A 22,214-nucleotide genomic window follows, 5' to 3' on the forward strand; every position below is an offset into this window, starting at 1 on the left:
CCCTGGAATGGGTTGTCCAGGGAGATGGTTGAGGCCCCATCCCTGGAGGTGTTTAAGCCCAGGCTGGATGAGGCTCTGGCCAGGCTGATCTAGTGTGGGGTGTCCCTGCCCATGGCAGGGGGGTTGGAACTAGATGATCCTTGTGGTCCCTTCCAACTCTGATTCTATGACTCACCTCTCTTCAAACTAAGAAAATGGCTTGGGAATCTTTCAGCCACTGAGAGGGTTTTTTTATTTTTGTGGGGTTTTTGGTGGTGTTCTGTGTTGTGGTTTTTTTAAAGTTTGACTCTAAAAATTCCAGTGAAGATGAGGAGGAGTGGTTAACTTAGTGACCCTTTATTAATAAAGGCATCTTAAAAGCTGTTTGTGGAAAATTTTCTGGAAGTAAGCATCATCTGTTATATAGAGAGAAATGCCTCAGTATTTCCATTCCTAACAGGCTGTTGATAGGATCAGATGTGCACAGCTGGTTTTATGCAAGTAACTGGAATTCAGCTGACTGCAGAGAAGTCTAAACCAGCATGGCCTTTGTAACTCCATTCCTGATCTTGCTTTGATTATGACAAGGTTTACACTGTTGAATACAGTGATCTAAGTGCCACTCCATCTTGTACATACACAGCTGGAAGTACTAATAGCAGGGTGAGGGAAGTGCTGTCTGTGAAGGAGGGGAAAAAAAGTAAGCCAGAAGAGCTTGTTTCGATGACGTAGGAAATAGGTTTTCAAACCCAAAAGATAGCAGTGACTTTTTGAATGAGATAATGCTGAAATGGCAACATCAAGCCAAAATAAAGGCTGGAAGTCATAAGGTTCCTTGCTTCTAAAGTAATTGGTTCAGTAAAAGCTTTTTATAACACTAATGTGCATAACATGAGCTCACTATGATATAGCTTTATGATTTTCAAGATCATACTAAGTTTTTGCTTGTTGTGTTTTTTTAAGGGTTTAGGATATTTGAGAGACCTAGCAGAAAAATCTGTCTCACTTTACATAATTTTGAAGGACGAGCATCAGACTGAATAGGATCCAAAAATGATAGTTGTTAATCATCTGAAACGTCCCATTTGTAGCTTAGGCTACTGTAACTCTCCTGTCAAAAGGACTGATAATGCCAAGCAGGAGAATTGAGGTCAGAATGGGATTGTTTCAGCTTGGTAAGACCATTCCTGACAATCTAAAAACCTTTCTCCCGTTAATTAAAATGTTCCTTCATGTGTTCACCGGTGCACTTTGGTCCGTGAGCAGCATGTTGAGACAACGGCCGTAGCAGACTGCGGCTGAAACTTTCTGGTGGAGTCAACTCATCTGTTCTCTGCTTTTGGTGGTGTTTCAGGTCTGATGCCTGGATGTTAGTAGGTGTTTTGGGTTGCCTTTGTAAGCTGTGACTGTATTCTTAAACAGGGGGGTCGGACTAGATCTTCAGAAGTCCCTTCCAGTCCGTGCCGTACAGTGACTGGGCAGGCTCTGGAGGAGCGTTTGCGCCGGGCTCTGGAGGTGCCGGCAGCTGGGGCGGGCGGCGGGGGAACGCTGCCCTCTGCTGGTCGTCGCCTGCTTCTGTCAGGTTAACGAAGGCACCTTCCAGAACTGGGCACGGCGCTCCCAGGCCTCCGAGACTGGCAATGTGTCCGGAGGTCCTTTTGAAAGGTATTGAAGGTCACAAAATTGCAGTATTAGCTTACAGCGTGCAAAGCTAGGATTAAGTTGTTGGTTTGCTGTTTTTCGTTGCTGCTCTTCTCGGACAAGATTTTCAGAAACGTTTTCAGTAGGCAAGATCTGTGAAGACAGCATCATCATCCAGAGAAGTTATACTTTCTGGGTTTCCTCAAGTTTCTTTTTATGAAAATTTGAACTCTGTTCTTCTGAGCCAATAGTTTTCCTCCTTGGTGGTTTTTTAAACCTCCTCTTTTTAGTTAAGTTACCATTTTCTGGGTGTTTTATGGGCAAGAGAGGGGAGATGGAAGGGGAGAGTGACCTACATTTGGTACAATATGCTGTCACATTCACTCAGGTATTTGGGTCCTAACTGAAGTAGTTTTGCACTGAAGTAGGGCACTGTTTTCTGAAGTACAGTATTGCATTGTGCTAAAACATACTAAGAATAACCACTCAGTTTTGAAGAACTGTGTAGCTAGTTTACCAGCAGCTGGTGGTGTTTCTTAAGGACTGGTGCGTGTGCCCTAGATTCCTGCTGAAATGCTGTGGTTTAGAGCATGTTTTAATGTGCAGAGCTCTGCTCTAGGGCAAATAAGCAGCATTGAGTTTAGGATAAATATTTTGAAGGTTTGCTTTGTAAACTGGATACAATTCTAAACCAGAGGTACTTTTGAGTTAATCTAACTTTGCAAATGTTTTAATAAGCTTAAAAGTGATGATTTTAATAAGCATATGCTTTAATAGTTGTTGACTTATTAGTAAGCAAATGTTTATTACCATTTTCTGAAGATTGCTTCCAGCAGACTGAAACCTCATTGCCAAAGTCCTCCTGTTTCTTCTGTAATAAGGGGTGTTTCTTGTGCCTCCTCTGAAGTTTTGGAGGAGGGGAGAAGCAGGATTTGAAAGCATTACTAAGTGAAATATAACCAAGATAGACTGAAGCAAGCTTGTGGTAATAGTACTTGGTAATAATAAAGCATGTAAACCATCGCTCTTTGAATTCTTGGCAAAAGATCTAACCTGAGATTCCTTTCTGGAGCTCAAGTTCAGTTCAAGTTACAGTCCCCACACTTTTCACTTAAGCTGTTCTGTCATGGTGATTAAGTTGTAACTTGAGTTCTCAGTTTTTAAAAGGTGTAATGCTCTTTTTCCCCCCATTTTTTAAGTTTAATGACTTCATTTCCTCCTTGCAAATTCTGAGAGTTTTGCTGCACTGCTACCATGTTGATGAGCACCACATATGAGAATGAATCTGCCAACAATAGCAGAAATACTTGGAAAAATACTTTTTAGAAGCTGGAGAGAATTCATATTTGATTTCTAGTAGTATTGGCTCTACCTTGAACTGCTTATAGCTGGCACTGCCTCTGACAGCCTGCTGTCTCCTGTAACTGTTAGCTGCTTCTTGGTACTGATATTACTCCTCATATCAGTGCCTGGGTTCTGCCCTTGCTGCAGACTTTGTGCTTCATGAACTGCCTTCTGCCACAGTCCTCCAGGTCACAGAGGTCTCTGTTAAAGTCTTGCAACTTCTTGTATTAGCCACTTCAGCTAGCAGACTGTCACCTGTGGGTTTGCTTGGGCTGTGCTGTGTGTCATCATGCCGGCAACTAGTGCAGATGTTGTGCAACATGGGGCCAGTCTCTGTCTTCAGGGTGCTTTGCTTGTTACAGCTGCTGGCCTGGTGTCATGGGTCATATTTTGAGCCTGGTGGTCCCCCAAATTTTCAACCCGTGTATCAGCCTGTTTGGCTTGCCTGTCAATCTTTAAGCTTCAAGAGGCTCTATCAGAAGCATTTCAAAGCCTTGGGCTCTGCTCGTCTGTTTTGTGCCTTCCCCTTTACCTTCTAGTTTCCCAGAATATGTCAGGTCGGTCAGTGGCCTGCAGGCAATAAATCTCAGTTAATAATAAAGTGTAGATTGCCAGTATCCTTCCCATCTGGATTGAGATGGCAATCTTAGTTCTTATATGTAAGAGAAATTGCATTTTAAGACGGAGAAAGTGATGGAGCTGCAATGGTTTGAAACTGCAACCTAGCAAATTCTTTTATCTGTTGGAATTGAATAGTAGCATTATGGATCTTTCCCCTTTAAAGGAAGAAGTCATCTCTGGTTTTGAAATGTTCAAATTGATGAGGATGACAGATGAAATCCACCATGGGAATTTCCTCCTTAAGCACTGTACTAACTTTGTTGCATCAAACAGTTGTTTTGAAAACAACTGTTTCGTATAGAACCTAGCAACAGTCCTCTGGGTACCCAGGAGATACATGAACACGATTGCTGCCTGGATTGTGTCCTGCTCCCACTATGCTATTTCATAATTGAGATCTCATCTGTTTTCACTGTTTTGTTTCTTTTTAAGCAGGGAGACTGGGCGCTGGATTTGTCCCTTGGAACAACTTTTGCACTGTCTGGAGGAAAAAAGAAACCCCATTATCGATATTGTGCAAAGCACTCCATCCTACACTCACTGTGGGACACAGCCTCCACTCTGTTGGTGCTACATCAGAGCAGTAGAGAGAAACATGTCCAATTGCAGTCTTGATGTTGTGTTAAGGAAGCAGGGGTTGCTACTGAAATGAATCTGGAATAGAATGAGGCTTCACCACATAGAAGACGTATATTACTAAAATATATTTTTCTCTCCATTTTTACTTGTTCTTCACCTGTGTGTCTTGATTTTTCCAGTGGAGACAGATGCTTAATTGGTACTTTTGAGAGTTATTCAGCAGCAGAGCTGCTACTTTTCTTGTCTGCATTGCATGGACCATTTGGAAGGCATTCCAATACTGAAAACTGCTCCTTCAAAAGGAACCCTTTCAAAAAGATAGGATGGCATGACTCCCGATTCTGAGCAGTCCTTTGATAGTTGAAGGATCTTCATATGTTATCCATTCCTGGAATAAACCTCAAAGATGTTGTCTCTTGTTTCTTCCATTGCTCCACTTAATAGTTCCTGCATGACAGTCTGAATCCTGCTAGCTTTCTGTCTCAGCCCAGCAGATACTTGAATGATGTTTTGGCGGATATGCTTAGCTTTCTATCTCAGTCTGACAGGAGACAATCAAGAGGGATGAACTAGATCGTTGCTTCAGCCTGGTCTTCACATAATCACCCTCAGCTGGATTCATCTTTCTGCCTGAGCATAGCCTTGAAAGTATAACCTTGCCTGGCTAATAACCTTTGTCTCTTGTGCTTAGAGTCTATCCTCCTCAAATACAAACTAAGTGGAAGCTTCACTGAGGGTGTAGGGAAGGGATGAGACAGAAGTGTAAAGCTTTTGGGGTGTTTTGGGAATGTCTATTACTGATTGGGCTTTTATAGTTCATCATTTTTATTTGCAATTCAGTGTCTGATGTTCTCCAGTAATCTTTTTAAGGCTTGGATGGAACTATCCAGAGCTAAACACACAGCGTTTTTCTCTGTGGACAGATGGGAACAACACATCAAAGGCAACTTCAGCATAATCACTTTTTTGTTCTAAGAGTGCTGTCAGCAGATTTTTGAATGCAAAGGTCTCTCAGTTCTTAATTTTAAAGGACTTTTCAGGTCAGTCTGGTACAGAATTTGGCCGAGACAGAGTTAATTTTCTCCCCAGAAGCCCATATGGTGCTGTGTTTTAGATGATGACAAACTGTTGATTAACACACCAGTGTTTCAGCTATTGCTAAGTAGAGCTCACAGAGTGCTTCTCACTCAACTGCCCTAGCAAGAAGGCTGGGGGTGGGCAAGAGGTTATGAAGGGACACAGCTGGCCCATCTGACCCAAAGTGACTGAAAAGATACTCCTTGGTTTTTTAACATTGTGCTCAGCAATAAAACTGAGGGGAATTCTTTCTGAAGTAGCTGTTGCTCAGGTTGGCCATTGGTCTGCCAGTGGGAGGTGGTTACTGATTTGGCTTGCATCACTTGTATACGTGTCTTTCTTGTTGTTGTTGTTTGGTTTTTTCACTGATTTATCTCGACCTATGAGGTTTATGCTCTTGCCTTTGTCTTTCTGATTCTCTCCCTCATTCCTCTAAAGGAGAGTTAGTGAGCAACTGTGTGGGTGCTTATCTGCCTTCCAGGGTCAGCCTATCACAGACTTTCTAGACATGCTAAATATGTATGAAATAATGAACTAGTTTCTGACACTGAGGATGTTCTATTTGTATTGCAGTCTAACTGCAGTACAGACTATTGAGAACACAGTCACCATTTCTTTTCTCATAGATACTTTACCAATATGATGAAATGAATTTTCTGCCATCAATTTAGCAGAGAAGGTCAGGTAGGATTCAGTCTGTCTGCTGAATTTACATCATCTTTCATTGGATCAAAATTGAAGTCTTGAAAAATGAACCATTTATTTTCAGTTCTTTTCCTAGGCTGTTTTAAAGATGTTCTCCCAGTTTTGGTGGTTTCCAGTTAAAAAAAGTCATGTTGGATTTTGGATGTCATAGTAGGCATGCTGGCCAATTCTCTAATCTCTGTGATTCTCAGGAACTTGTTGTGTGGAAACCAGTGATGTAAAGGCATGATCAAAACATCAGAAGGAAAGGAAGAGGTTCTGCTCTGGGCCTTTCTAATACCAAAATGTGAAGTTCTGCCTGTTGTTGCTTAGGCAGCCTTAACCCCTTCCTGCTTGACCTTCCTTTGGGCCCTTCTTCATTTTTATTTCCTTGCCTGCTGTCTACTTTCAAATGATTGATAACCTTGGAGACCTCTCTTCTGCCAGTCATTTTGGCTGAAATTAACCCATAGTATTAAACTTACTAACAGGCAAGGGCTGACAGACGAATGATCCAAATAAATACCCTTGAAATCCTATTTCAAACAGGTAGGACCTCTACCCAGTGGTAACTGTCAGGGAGGTCTGGTTTTTGTGAAGTTTTGCCTCTGAATGCTCTTTTGTCTGTCATTTTGCAGCTCCCATTTTGAAGCCTGGTGATTTTTGCTTATAGAAGACAACATAACACAGACACCTCTGGGATCTTTCTCTGACATGGCATTATGCATTTTTCTCTCTTTTGAGCTGAGGGGAATTCCAAGAGCAAATCTACAAAACTGTTCATAATGATGGCTACTTGGGGGGGGGGAAATATTATTGTCTGTGTTTTGGCTTGACTTAACAAGTGTTGTGAAGGACCTCATTGGAGTGATGTCCCAGATCTGTCTTAAACGTAACAATTTCAGACTTGGAATAAACTGGGAGGAAAAATCACAAACGCCCACTGAAAAGTTTCTATTCATAGGACCTGTTCTGGGCTTAAATGCCATTGCAGGGCAAGTTTAAAAATTGCAGCTATTAGTCAAAATTCTTCTTCTAAAGTCACATTTCACCTTCTGTCTGAGGTTACTGGAGCTGTGGTATTCTTCCAGAGTGTGTAAACTTTAAGCTGTAGACAGCTGTATTTACAATGCATTACTTGTCCCAGATACTTTTTCCCCCATTGCTGGTGTCAAAACAGAAAGGATTCTCTGAAGTTTTTGAGAGTTTGTTGAGGATTATTTTCAGCATTTATGGGTCAGATTGAGTGGGTGCTGCAAATTAAGCTTCTTAAGAAGGGCAGATGCACATCAGTGTCCTGGGATGGAGGTGCAGCAGTGCTTGCTGTTTAACTCCTGCCAATGTGTTTCCTTGCCAAGCTCACAAAAAGGTGCTTCTCAGGTGTGGATGCCTGGTAAGGATATCCCTTAGAAGGGAAATGTTTAGTTCATAGTGGTTTAGTAAACAAACCTCTTTGCCTGAAAATACCATGCAAGTTTTTTACTTAATTTTTTTTTTTTCTCCTGGTGGCTGAGGAGTGTGCATGAACAAGCTGTTCAGTTGTTTTGGGCTGCTGTCTCAAAACTGCCTTGGATGGTCATCTGATACTGCAGGAGAAGCAAGAACTGCAAAGAGAGCTTCCTGGGTGCGGATGGATGCAGTTTGCCCCAGACATCACTTACGAAACTAGTGTTCACATTTCATTTCCCCTATGGAAAATGCTTATAGAATTACTACTCTTGCAGCAAGGAATTGTTAACAGCCATTATGTTAAAGCTTTCTGAGGTAATCTTAATTGAATGTCCAAGCCTCTTTACACAGAATTCCAAAATGAGTCTCTGTATTCTTTCAGTACCATACAGACTGAGATTATGTAGAGCAGAGGTTAAAATACTTCTTTTAGATTTAAATAATTCTGATTCTGCAAAGCACAGAGAATTGCTGTTGTTGGAAAAGGCCTTCAAGATCATCAAGTTCCAACCATTACCTGGTTTTCTTAGGGCCACTCCTACAACATATCCTTGAGCAAAGCATTTTTTTTTCTTTTTTAAATTGGATTTTGCTAAGTCCTCTGGAAGTATAATATTCCAGTATCTGAAGGGGGCCTACAAGAAGGCTGGGGAGGGACTTCTCAGGATCTCAGGGAGTGATAGGACTAGGGGGAATGGAATGAAGCTGGAGGTGGGGAGATTCAGGCTGGAGGTGAGGAGGAAGTTCTTCCCCATGAGAGTGGTGAAGCCCTGGAATGGGTTGTCCAGGGAGGTGGTTGGGGCGCCGTCCCTGGAGGCGTTTAAGCCCAGGCTGGATGAGGCTCTGGGCAGCCTGATCTAGTGTGGGGTGTCCCTGCCCATGGCAGGGGGGTTGGAACTAGATGGTCCTTGTGGTCCCTTCCAACCCTGACTGATTCTATGATAAGTATAGCAGTTCAGGCTTCTGGGGAGGAAGGACCTAAATTTCCCCCAACTTGACAGGTGGGTACAGCGCTCCTCATTGGACACATTCTGTCTGAAGAAACACGAAGGTTAGCATAGTCTTTTCCCCTTCAGGTTGGCAGTCTGAACAGGTGGTGCGTTTATCAAGATGGATCTTCACATAGTGGTTTCAGTAAAAGCTCCAAGTCTCTGTCTTGCTGTTTCCTAACCTGTATTGTATTGAGGATGTGGGTGGAACACATGGATCGATGAAACCAGTAGCGTGTGTGTGTTCAATCAAGAATGGCTGCCAAGTGCTGAACAGAAGCATTAAGTTTCTGCAAGTGTTGTAGTGTGGTTTTTTTGGTGCTGCATAACTCTCGTTTATCCAGTATTCATACTGCGTGGGGAGACTTGGAAGTAGGAGCTTTCTTATTTTATGATACTAACAAAATTAGTCTTGCTCACTAATTAAAGATCTAATGCTGTTGATGTTTTTATTGTGCACATGGGAGCCGTGCATAAAGATGGGTTATTGCCAAGTAAACAGTCAAACAAAACTCGAAGCAAAGGCTTCAATTAATTTTAAGTGGTGTTTTCATAAGAGGGAAAGCAGTTAATGGTAACACTGTTGAGTAAACAGGAATTTTACAATGTTTTGAATTGGTTTCTTTATATTATCCTATTTAAAACTGGCATTTTAACATTTGGGTTGTCAGGTGGAAACCTCCTGTGCAAGGAGAAAATTCAGTGGTTTTTCAGTAATCAGTGAATGCTGATGTATTCTTGTTGACTCTATGGCAGAAATGGATGAAACATTGGCACTGTGTCTGTCTCCCAGCTAAAAAAAACCGTGGCTGTGTGTAATCAGTATGCAAATGGTGGGCTCTGACTGCAGGAGCTCAAGCTTTGTATGTGATAACACAAATTCCAGGTTGATAAGTTGGGAGTGAGTATCGATAGATCCTTAAGGAGTTATGCTCTGTTCTCATCAACAGCTTAGTCACTGTGTTACTTCTTGTGTTTTGAAATGCTAACCCAACCTTCAATTTGAATCAGAGTAATAGTTAAATAGGTGGGGTTATGCCTCTTTAGAGCCCAAAAGTGGAATACAGAATACTTGAAAGTCTGCCTGTTTCTCTACATGATAACCTACTCTATTCATATCTCAGAAAACTCTGTCTTCCCAACTGTGTATTTACAAATCCTTTGAGTATAATTGTTTTGAATAAGTGAAACTTCCAATTAAATACCTAAGTGTAGTCAGTAAAATTTGTAAGAATGCATTTCAAATTTAAAAGCTCAAGTATTGTATTTTTAAGCTGATGGGCAGTAAAATGTGTTTGAAAAAGAAAAAAAGAGTTCCCTCTTTGCATAAATATCAAAACACTTTTGCAGTGTAACCTATTTGTTTACTGCTGCAAATAGAGGGCTGCAGGATTTGGATGTTTTATGTGGTCTTCATCAACAGTGTAGATGTAATTGCCTGCAGTTACATAGGCTTGCTTGTTTTTATTGTATCTTCCTGATGGAATCTTTTGTAGATGTGTAGAATGTATCTCCCTCTCATTGATTCTTCTATGCCTATGGCACATTTGACCTTATATTTTCTGCATTGCAAAAAGCTATGTCTGCAACATTCAAGACCTGCTTTTGGCTCTTACACTTTGCTTGTCATGAAATTGTCATGCATTTGTGTAATTCAGTTTGAAGTTATGCTGTGTGATTAGAGGTATGGTAGTAAGATAAATTGTTGATCTGTGGTGCATAGGAAAGGTTGTTTTGTGGGGTAGCAACGTTCCTGTGCTTGGCAAAAGGCAGTTCTCTGTGACTGCTTTCCTCTATGCATTATTCCCTTTTGAATATGTGTTGTTTGGGTGTGCATCTGGTTGTGCTCTCTGCTATTTCTTCACACAGGGGACTGTGCACTCCATCCCCCAGACAGCTGGAGGAAAAGAAAGGGATTTGTAGGGTCATTCTGTTACACTTAGGGCTACCATTGGATTTGAATGTTTGTGCAAGGTACACACCCTAACTTAGCCAAACAAAGGAAATGTATTCTCTTGTTGTTGGAAGTGGGTTTTATAGTCTTTTTCCATGATGATTAAGCAGAGTGTTAGAGATATTTTTACAAGTACAGTACTGCTGTAGTTGCATGCAGAAGATGACCTACTATGGGAAATGATGTCTAAGGTGATTTGGTAAGAAAATTGTAGGTCACGGCTCAGGGTGGAAAGAAAATTACGCTTACATAGTGTGGAAATGCTGTCATCTGTGGTCCTTGGATATTCTACAAAGAAAGAGGTCCTCATGCAAATGAAGTTTATTTTGAGGTTCACTGTGGGCTGAGTTACACATTTTTCTCCAGACATCTTGCCTTAGTTTTGGTTTCATGGATCTGCACATTTATATAAAGATGACTGTCTCAGTGTAATTCATGAAGTTACTCACATCCGAGCTGCTAAGGGTGGATGCCAGTTTTACACTACATGAAACTTTCTACCTCAAGGGGTGCTTGTCAGGTAAACTAAATGAAGCAAAAGGTAGGTGATAGAAGGCTGTGAACGTATGTGAACACTTACATCCTAAAGAGGGGGTCTAACAGGACTTCTCTGGAAGGCTTAAATGCTTTTTCACAATGCCATTCAGTACAATTAAAAATAGAAGTGATGACTAACATGATTTCACTGAAGCTTGTAGCAGAGTTGTTAGCTTACAGTACAAGAACAGAGAAATCACAGAGGATGTGATTTCAAATTCTGGAAGGCAATTTGTTGAAATACATAAATGCATTAAAATCTTGGAGAGATCTGTGCACTGTGAAAAAGGAAATGAAGTTTAAATCCTCGTTGCGCTTGATCAAGCACCCATCACCACCCCACCCCCCAAATACAGTAAAATGCAATTTTATCTTAGACTTGTTGCCACACAACAAAGAACAGCAAATTTTACAGAGACCATGATCATATTTACTGCAGTTCCAAGAAAAAAATGTGGTTTTTTTTTTTCCTGCCAAGTGTTTTAAGTGTTAATATGCACAGTTGCTTTAAATGCTTTATTGAGAGCTCCTCATGACCAAATGGAGACACAGTCCAGTTTATTAACAATGTCCTGGCGATAACTGCAGATAAAAAGAGCAGCTTCTGATTTCATTGTGTTGAAATGGGAGACTGTTCCATCTATTTCTGTAGCTGCTTCTTTATCTCTTTGGGTAGAACATTAGGGATTTTACTGTGCAGGTGAAGAACATTTTTGAGCAGCGTGTCAAATAACCTTGCATTTTTAATGGTTGAAAATGAGGATTGAATATCCCAGAGCCACTCATTTTGTGCTCTGCTGACACTTCCTTGAGAAAAAGCTAGTGGAAACTGCAGATCAGCAAATTCCCTGCTGTCAGGCTTACAACTTCCTTGCTGTATAATTATGCACAGCTGATTTTAAAATGGGCTTTCACATGCTCATTGGTGCAGTGCGAAAGCACCTTGCAGGAAGTGTTGGGTTTGTCTCTATCGGGCCGTGTAATGAGTCCCTTGCTGCAAGATCTTGCCCCTCCCCTAAGCAACCAGCATACACCGAGCATAGTGGCTCTGCTGGAGTTGCTTCTGTTTTCATGGAGGAGCTCGCAGACCTTGCACTGCAGCAGGTGAAGCTGCCTTGGTGGATCTAACCCTTGGTTCTGGCTGAGAGGACCCAAGTGTTTCTCTGAGCTGCGAGAGAGTTGTCACTTCGAGCCTGACGCTAACATATTTAATTTTAAAGCTGACTCAGGAATTTTAAAGATGGACACAGGATTTTTTTCTTTGCCTTTTTTAAGACCTGCTTTCTAACGTGAAGTAGTGGGTTTTTTTTTTTTCCTCCTTCTTTCTTTCTTTCTTTCTTTTTTTTTCCTCCCCCCTGAAGGATTCAACCCATTTATATAAAGGCTTGTTTTGGAACACTATGGACCTAGGTTAAATGTCAAAGACAGGCAGCAAGCAGCGCTTCCAGAGGCATTTTTCTGGAATCTCAGTCACGGATCGATTCAAGTGCACAGGGTCTGAGAAAATGTCTCCTAGCATCAAAAACTTGGACTGTTTTTCTCCGATGCTATGCCACTGTAAAGTAGCATGTACCAACAACACGATATCTTTAATGTTTGGATGTAAGGTGGGTCTATGAAAGGACTTTCCTGGAAATGTAAGCTGCATTTAATGAATGATTGCTGTTGTGTCTAATGTAACTGTACCTTCAATTTCTGATTCAGTCGTGTGTGTGTTTTGTGCCATGCCTTACTCGATTATCAGAGCTCTAGGGTGATTGTGACAGAAAGAATGAATTATCATGCCTGCTGCTCAAAGATCCCTTTGAAAAACATTTTGCATTTACTGAATCCTGCATGTAAAATGTCGTCATTCTCCATTAATCAGCATTAATCATCATGTAATCAGTTTATTGCACTTGGCTTTCATTTTCTTCAGCTGTAGAGAATTAAATACACAGGAGATTTGCACTGAGATGCAGGGCTGGAAATGCCTCCTGACATCATATTGATGGAAGCAATTGTTAGTGGCAGGTTTGGGTTTAACGGTGCCCTCAGGCATTTAGTCATTTCAGGACTACATCAACTGTTTAGATTTCAGAGTAATAAAACATATATAATTTGGGAATCCTGACAATAGAAACCAGAATACATTTGGTGGTGGTGTTGTTTCAGTGAAATTAACAGAACGTGAAGGGTATGATGAGAACATGAAGTGCTGGGGAGCCCTGTTCAAATTGAAGGACTCTGTGTTTGTGTGTGAAGTTACTTTTGAGACAGATTCTGAAATCTTTCTCTTCAAGACTTATTTTGCATATTTAGTGTTTCTGGGTCAGTGCTGCTTATTTTTAATAAAAAAATAATTAAACCAGGCTTTATTTTACAAACTGGGAACAGGGCTGTGTGTTTGTGTGTGTGTGTGTGTGATGCATTTTTGGATAGCTATATCACAAAATGCTGATGGTGAATGTCACCCAGTTTGGGAGGGAGGAGTCTAAATTTTTATGGTTCTTTAGATAGTGTAAATGATTCATTATGAAACTTAAAGTGGAATGCTTTGTTTCCAGGAGAAAACAATTTGTCCTTTTTTTTGGACCTGCTTATCTTTTATGTGTCCAAAGTATTTTAATGATGCAGTTTGGAATCTAGTTACTATAAAACTAAGGTTTCTTTCCTTTGTGGGACTTGACATTTTTACTATTATTATTTATTTGTAAGATGTTCTTCTGTTAATAAATTGGGGAAGAAAAGCCATAGCATGAGAATAACTATCTCCATTTTACTTTTGCCAGTCGAACTGCAGAGCAGAGACGCTGTTCACTTTAAGACCAAACTAAAAATAATGCAGCCAACATCCAGAATCCACTTTAGGCATTTTGTGTTGCTGCTGAGTGATGGCAGTGTTTTCTACTGTACTTGTGCCTCAGCGGCTCTTTTTGTCTCTCTGAATGCATTTCCGCCTTCATACCTTGCTCCCAGTCATGGCTCCTTGGTCCTGGGGAAGCCTGCCTGCCCCAGGGAGGTGGCAGCAGGCACAGGAAGCGTGTGGTGCCTGCCCGCCAGAGGATGCTTTGCTGGGGCAGGGAGCATGGGGGGCCAAGGCTGGGGGCAGCCCTGCTATGCCCCTGGCCAGCACGCCCTGTGGTGTGCAGGCAGACCACCGCTGGCAGCACCTCGTCCCTGCCTGGAGGGACTTAGGTTTAAATAGCTGTGGCCTGCAGAGGTTTTTGTACCACGTACTTGTTGGGGTTTTTTTGAGGGCAAGTTGCAGGGTTACCCTAAAGGTAAAATACTCAGGTCTGCTGAGAGGATAGCCTTGGAGTGCTGAAAGAGCCAATATTTAAAGGGCGGTGTGAGACAGTAATGCAGGGTGCCCTGTTCAGTCCTTCACATAAAACCCCATTTTGTCTCACACAAGTAATCCTGTGAAAGTAGAGTGCTTCCCACTTTCCTTTATCATTTTCTTTTAACCACATTCCCCATCAGACTGTTCTTTCAGACTCCTCTTTCTTAGATCTTTTTTCCTTGGCATTCTGGAACAGGTGAACTTCTTCACGATGAGTATTTCTGGTGGTTGTATAACTGTATGTACATACCTTAAATGGTATAGATTCTGGGTATCCATGATGTGCAGCATTACATAAATATTTACATCTAAGACTAGCTGTGTGTTTTGACATATGGTAGAACCCTGCAACCTAAATAAATGTGTTCCAAGCAGTTTTACTCAAGATACAGTGTCGAACTGAAACCTCCCACAGGGGGAGAAACGACTTCTGTTTTTATTTTAGCCCCAGGTATGAACGGAAAACTTAGTGGTTTCACTTGAGAGTTGAAGTAGTTAGTTACTCAAGGCACAAAACTTCTGTTTAAAAGTAGCAAACCCAAAGATCAGAAAACCCCTGTTCAAGTCATTAAGTTGAGGCCTAAATGGATCTTTGCACGATCAGGAGAGAAGTTCTGAAAACACACAAACATTTATTCTCTGGGTTTTGTTAGTGTGTTTGGTTTGGGGTTTTTTTGTTTTTAATTACTGAAGTTGCTTTTGTTAGCCACAGGCTTTCAGCTTTTCCAGGTGAATTGCTGTTCACTTGCAAAGAAACTAATGAGAAGTTTTCATTTCACTTCGGTTCTGCAGTTGTGGAGGATACCTTTTTCGTGTGTGTGTCATTTTCCTCCCTGAGGAAGGCACCGTTCTTTTCCTAGGAACTACTCTCTGGTTTTGCACTTCCACTAGACTGCAGAAAACACTTGCACAAAATGCTTTAGCACCTTAGTATACTGTGCATTTTGGATTAGCTTTGTTTGAGGAAGATTATGCAAAATTTGGTTGTATTATTGCTTTTGTGGTTAGAGCTGTTAGAGCTTATTTGCTGCTGAATGTTATCTGGATGTTAGACTTGTGAACGTTGGGTTTGGAGGAGATGTGAGAACTGTGGGTATTTGGATTTTTCTACTTATCTACTTCTGACATATTGCATCCTAGTCCTTTTATACAGGAGTGGAGATACAGGATCCCAAGTAGGCATCCAGTTGCTGGAATGAGCTTTTGAAGTGCCCTTTCAGATGTAGTTTAACTTCCCAAGTGGAGCAGTGATGAACAAGGGCAAGCATTTAAACTTGGACTCGTATGTCTAAAGCTACTTTGTTTTATCTGTTTGCCTGTTGGTGCTGCATTCAAGAAGGTCTCGCCCTGTGAGCTTGATGTATCAAATTCAAATGATTAGTTTTACTTCAAGTCCTCAATCTTAACTTCTTTCAAAACATGGGATAGAATAGAATAAACCAGGTTGGAAGAGGACCGGTACAGTGAAAAAATCAAGCTTAGGCAGGGACTGACAGGCTACATGTTTTAGTGGGGGTTGTAGCTTTTGATTGTTTAAAGCATGCAGTAACTTGGGAGTGGTATTGGGGGGTGTGTGTGTGTAGGGTTAAAATCTGAAGGAGAAAGGAAGTGGTCAATTTATTAACTATCATAATTTTTTTGAAGTCCACTTTCACTGGTACAGTAAAGCTGGTTTAGTTCTCTGTGTGTAGAGAGGATACGTTAATGTGCTTTCACATTTTTTTTTGTTACAGTGGAATAATGCCTGTGTCTAATCCAGGTTGGACTATTGATACATGTCCCATGTTGAAAAGTTACTGCTGCCTTTCATTTTGTCATTAAATTATCTGGTAGTTAAGGGTGTCCAGAGAAGGGCAACAAGGCTGGGGAGAGGCCTCGAGCACAAGCCCTGTGAGGAGAGGCTGAGGGAGCTGGGATTGTTTAGCCTGGAGAAGAGGAGGCTCAGGGGAGACCTTATTGCTGTCTACAGCTACCTGAAGGGTGGTTGTAGTCAGGAGCAGGTTGGTCTCTTCTCCCAGGCAACCAGCACCAGAACAAGAGGACACAGTCTCAACCTGCGCATGGGGAGGCTTAGGCTGGAGGTGAGGAGAAAGTTCTTCACTGAGAGAGTTGTTAGCTGTTGGAATGTGCTGCCCAGGGAGGTGGTGGAGTCACCACCCCTGGAGGTGTTCAAGAGGGGATTGGATGTGGCACTTGGTGCCATGGTGTAGTAGTCATGTGGTCTGTGGTGACAGGTTGGACTTGATGATCTTTGAGGTCTCTTAGACCCTTATTGATTCTGTGATTCTGTGTTCTGGCATAATTAATTCTCTGTCCACAAACATGGCTATCTGTATGGCTTGAGTCTCTGGAATCACAGCGGTGTGTGCTGCTGTGGATGTGGGTCACCAGTTTAAAGCATGGGATTCTCTTAAGAGGGTCCCTTAAATAATTTCCTTTCCCTTCTGTTTCAGTAAGGGGATCTCACAAATAAATAACCCCACAATTAATTGCCTCTAGGGGGTAGTTATGTATGAATCAATCTGAAATACCTTCTTTTTTAAATACAGGTGAGATCTTAGGCAGACTGAAGTGAACCTTTTCTTTTAGAGTTCCCTAAAGCTTTTCTGTGCTCTTTCTGTGAAGAGGTGATCTGTGTTCTGGAAAACGGTGCTATAGGAGGTCTATAAAATCCTTGCTTGCTCTGTACATTGCTGCAGTTACTTTTTTCATCTTTATTTGTGTCTAACTGTGGTAGGCCTGAGAATTGAATCGGGGATGCTGCAGGCCTTGAACAATTAACACAATGATTTCACTGTGGTGAATTTGGACCCATCTTCTTGTCTCATGCAAATGAGCATTGGTTTATTAAAGTGAATGCAGTAGTTTACACCAGTAAATAACATAGTCCATAGTCTTGGTCACAGTTCTCAATTAATCTAAAGTATAATCTAGCATGAAGAAATCTTTAATATGTTATAGCAGAAAAATGTTTTTACTTCATGTTGACACCTTTATACATGCAACTGAATTCTTTGGGGCAGTATCTCTGTCCAGAAGTATGTGTTAAATATTTAGCACATGGTTGCTCTTGGAATTTAAATTATCCTCATAAATTATACAGCAGCCTGTAAAGCCTCTTAAAAATAGTTAAATTGCTTGACTGCTACTTAATTGAATGCTGGGAAAGTTGTGCAGCTGAGGCAGCCTGTCTGCAAGTTCAGAGCTGCTTTGTCACACCTGCTTTTTTTCTTTCCTTTGATCTTTCTGCTCACTGCTTGGCTGCTTCTTCTAAACTAGGATGTCCTTGAAGCCTGGATTTGGTTGTGGGACTGGATTCTCTTGCTTGTGAGCTAGCCTCTGTGAGATGAGTTGGTCCTACTCTCGATGTGCTTTTCTCATTATGCCAGCACTGCTGCTCACCTTGTTGTGAGCCCCTTTAGGGAATTATAATTTAATATTGCTGGAAGAGGGAATAAACTTTCTGCTGGATTAACTTGCTGAGCTTGCTCACCATCTGAAGTCAGATATGTTCTAGCAGCAAGGGGCAGGGAGACGTAGCTGTACAGCTCAACCAAGAGGGATTGCATGGGTTCTACTCCTTGGGACAGTAGCTGCCCTCTGACCAAGACTGTATTGTAAAATGCAATCTTTATTCTCCCATTGAGGGTAACTTGCATGGGATTTGGCTTTGCATATAGCAATAGAATTAACTTTACATGACTGAAAGAGTTGTCTGAATTCTTGTTCCAAAGGATGACAGCTCCTAGGAGAGGAAAGGAATGGGTGATGTTGAATGGTGGCTGCTTGACCATGCCAGACCACTCAAATGTGCCATCTCAGTCAACAGGCAGAGTATTTCAGTGGTGCTCCATAGTGTAGCATAAACCCCTTCCACTTCTCTAAAGAACTAGTTGTTATGGGCTACAGTAATTTGCTTTACCTGAAGCACTTTACTTGAAAGTGCTTTCTACAAAGGGCAAGAATAGTGTGGCACCTTTTGGAGTAAGAGGTATTCTACCTACTGTGTTCTCATGCATGTTGTGTCCTTGCCTTCCATTTTTACTTGGAAACAACATCCAGTAAGTACTTAAGTTAGTGTATTTTAAATGTGAATTCTGAGTTTGTGTGGGTTGTTTTTTAGTTTCAAGTGGGGAAATACTTTGCAAATAATTGTGAAGTCAAACTTGAGTATCTCATCAAAGTCCAATTAGCAGCTCACATTCAAGATGGCTTTTCTGAGAATCTTATAGCCCTTGCGAGTGCCTCTTACAGGAGAGAGTCTTTTACCACTTCTTTTAATTTTTCATCTGCTGGCATACTGATCTGTTAAAACTTCATACTCGCTGTGTTATAAGCACTGATATGTTGCATGGTGTAAGTAGATGTTTCTTAGTGAAGTCTAGAGCCTCTGTGAGCTGTAGGCATGTACAAATACCTGTTTCTAGTAAATGCCTGGTGTCAGGAAAAGAGTAATCAAGGTAACCCTGTACTTTACCCAAAGGTGTCGATTGGTACATGAAGGAAATGAATTTTGATGGACCTGTGACTATTCTATTAGTGTATTGGGGGTTTTTTTCCTTAGTAAGACTGAAAGGATCCACTTCAGGCTTTCCATAGAGTCTTGTCTGAGATGATTTGGGGCACTTAATCCACTTTCAAACCCTGTTTTCTTATGTTCTATAGTCAAATAGAAGTTTGAGATTTAGCAGGGATATTTTGGATCATAAGTCCAGCCAAATAGTGCCTTCACCAGCAGGGCAGGCTCCTTTAAGCTAGCAGAATTCCTGCTTTTCTGATGCTGCAAGACTTTTTGGTGCTTCTTGAAGCTCTGATGTGTTTGCCCAGGGAGGCGGTGGAGTCACTGTCCCTGGAGGTGTTCAAGAGGGGATTGACTGTGGCACTTGGTGCCATGGTCTAGTCATGAGGTCTGTGGTGACAGGTTGGACTTGATGATCTTTGAGGTCTCTTCCAACCTTGGCGACACTGTGATACTGTGTATGTTCTCTCATTTCCCGTGTGACCTGATTTATGCTGTGACAATATTCACTTGTGTTTTCAGCCAACACTGTTCTTTAAATGATAGTTCTTCCCTGTTTCCAGTGTTTAACATGGCTGCTCTAGAGAGTTAATGTCAACTCCTGTCAGGGTTTTGTTTTGATATGTTAAAAACAAGTCCGTGTCAGAAAACAGATGAATGAATGGCAGGAGTCTGAGGCTGAGCAGTCTAGCATCTTGCTGCTGCAGGGAAAGGAAAGAAGAACTGTTCAGCTAGTAGTGACTTACTAAGTTGGCTTGGTTACCTCTGCTGAGGGCCTCAAAATACAGGGCTTTCTGAGTAACCACTGCAATTTTTCACCACCATCAGCATTCCCCACCTCTCCTTTGCCATCCAGCGAAGGAGAAGCTGTGGAAGTGTTTGGGAATAATTTGTAGTAACAGAAGTCTTAAGGCTCCTGCTTTCCTTGTTGGAATAATTTCTTTTGCCTTGTGCTTCTCTGCTAATCATTGGCATTTTTAGAGAAAATGTAGTGTTTCTACTTTATAATTTCTGATACTTTAAAAGCATAGTTTCTCTCATATGGTAACACTTCATCTTGTGTAGTCTCAACAATGAAGGGTTGAATTGAGTAGGCTGGATAAAGCTTTTTATTTCTGTTTAGTTTATTTTTTAAAGTACATCAGGGTCATCACTTCAGAGATCTCTGATATCAGTTACTGGGTAAAAAACTGTGCATCTTTGATGTCTTTTCTGTCTGGTTGTGTATGGGCTCGTTGCTCTTTTGGGGTTTGGAGGATGGGATGGGCATGGTGTGTCCTGGGGCAAAGTGACTGGTACATGTGCAGTGGGTGGTAGAAATGTAAGGCCACAAGTTGTTCCTTCTGAGTTAGGAAGGGAACTTAGCTTGTCTCCCAAGGTGTCCTACTGTTGCCTGAACAGCATGGCACAGAAAAGAGAAGAGCAAACAAATCCTTCCTCTTTCAGCACAAGTTAGTTGTGTGATGTCAGCAGCCCCATTCAGCCAGTTCTTTACTGGCGAAACTCCACAGTATTCTTATATGATGAGTCTACAGAAGAGAAAGTGGAAAGGAGGGGAAAAGGTGAGCAATTTTCTGCTGATTTGAGTGTGAGAACTGAAGACAGGAAGAGAGTGTGGTGTCTTCCTTGGGCACTGTGAAACAGGGAAAAGCATGATACATGATAGTCCTGTTATTAGGAGTTTAGCTGTCCTATGTGACCATACTTAAAAGTTGGGTTTTGCTGGCTAGGCAAAAAAAAGTCTTCCTGTAAGACATGCACACAGAATTGAGTTGGCAGGAAATGAATTGGTTAAGCATTACAGGAGCTGGTAACCCCTGGATCATTTCAAACAGTTTCTGGGTAGTTTATGGTGTAGGCTTGATCACTTTGTAACATGCAGGACTTTTCTGTTAAGAGCAGGGATCTTTGTGGTATCCTGAAATTCGGGTTGCTTGTCACTTAAGAGGGCTTGTTACCATGCATTGTTTATCAGGTACTGCCATGATGTAGTGTTGGTTTGATTAGAGGCAAGTGGGTTGCTCACAGGGATCTACTGGATTATGATGCAGTGTGGTGACTTCAGCTGTAGCAAAGAGGTCTTATTATTCTATTAAATAAACTCCAAGGAAATATCTTCTGCTGTAATTATACTTCAATAACGGAAATAGCTTTATCCAAGTTTAAAACAATTAGGTGTTTAGAAGGTTTTTCTGTGCCTTTAATGATACAGTGTGCTTTCCCTGTAAACAACTTACAACTGTCTATGTGCTCTGGAGTGTAGCAGTGTGAATGAAGATACAAAACATTGAAATGCATCTTATGGACACAGTAAACTCTGCTAAGGAAAAAAAAACAAACCAACAAATACTTCAGCTTTTAGCTTTAGTTCTAAGCAGTAATAAAATGTATGGACTACCTGAAGCACCTAAGAATTGGCTGAGACTGTAAAGGTGAAACTAGGGTGAAGCTTGGATGTGAGTATGTAATGTGAGCACCTGTTAGCTCCGCACTTAAAAGGTGCTGGATGATTTGTTAGCTCTGCAGTCCAGAGAAAAGGTTGGCTATTATGTGCGTTCTTGATTTCATTAATGCTTTTGAGTAGGGACCTGCAAGTGTGGATACAGCACAGTCTGAAAGGAATGCATCTCTGGTGGACAAATAATAGGTTCTGGATGTTGTTTTGGTTTTTAATTCAATGCAAATTAATAGGCCAGGTGAAATAGTGTCCTGTGCTTCTATTTGAAGACTTGGGGAAGCTTAATCTGTCTAGCAGCCAACCCACATTTTATTGTTTTGCAATGAAGTTAGCAGTAATGAATTGCTGTATGGATAACTCAGTATAAAAGATGAAACTGTAGCTGAGAAGAAAAAACCACCACACTATTGATAAGTGTGTGTGTGTGTTCTAAATTGGAAGTACAGACAAAAGCTTTTGAGGCTGGCTGTTTGTGAAGGTAGGACGTGGTGATGGATCCAGTTGGTACTGAGAGTGTCTGCTATTAGTGAATATAGTGTTGGAAAGAAAAACAATTAATGAAGGAAGAAGTTGTTTGGAGAAGTGTTCGAGGACAGGTTACTGTACTGCAGACAGGCAAAAGAGAATTGGGTAGCTTCATGGTAGTTCTAGGGGAGACTAAAAAGGCTGGAACAGTCTTTTGATAGGATTAGTCTTTAGACTGAAAATACTAATTCAGACTTTTTTCCCCCCTAGATTTTTACTGCCTTGAATTCAGTATGGGCAGAAAAAGAAATACTTCTGTCTGACCTAGGTTCTCTGGGTAATCTGTTCAAATGTCTGTGGTGGCCTAATCTATTTCTCTGATTGTTTTCCTCAGAAATACCGCTACCAGGATGAAGATACACCTCCACAGGAGCACAGCTCTCCACACATCACCAATGAGGTGACAGGTCCAGAGCTGGTTCACGTGTCAGAGAAGAACCTGTCACAGATTGAGAATGTCCATGGATTTGTTTCCCATTCTCATATTTCACCAGTAAAGGTAGGCATTTTCAAAGTCACAATCAGAGCAAACT

The 22,214-nt window shown here is 41.4% G+C and overlaps 1 protein-coding gene across 7 annotated transcripts in view; it reads left to right on the forward strand.

Annotated features, from left to right (window-relative positions):
- The window catches only part of DLG1 (discs large MAGUK scaffold protein 1), a 159,312-nt gene that overhangs the window by 33,547 nt on the left and 103,551 nt on the right, over window positions 1-22,214 (forward strand). For all 7 annotated transcript variants that reach the window (XM_054175560.1, XM_054175561.1, XM_054175562.1 and 4 more), the window contains exon 4: window positions 22,016-22,180. In XM_054175560.1, coding sequence (XP_054031535.1) covers window positions 22,016-22,180 — 165 coding nt within the window. The remainder of the gene's footprint in view (window positions 1-22,015; window positions 22,181-22,214) is intronic.

Source organism: Dryobates pubescens, chromosome 32 (assembly GCF_014839835.1).
Source record: "Dryobates pubescens isolate bDryPub1 chromosome 32, bDryPub1.pri, whole genome shotgun sequence".
Classification (NCBI taxonomy): Eukaryota; Metazoa; Chordata; class Aves; order Piciformes; family Picidae; genus Dryobates; species Dryobates pubescens.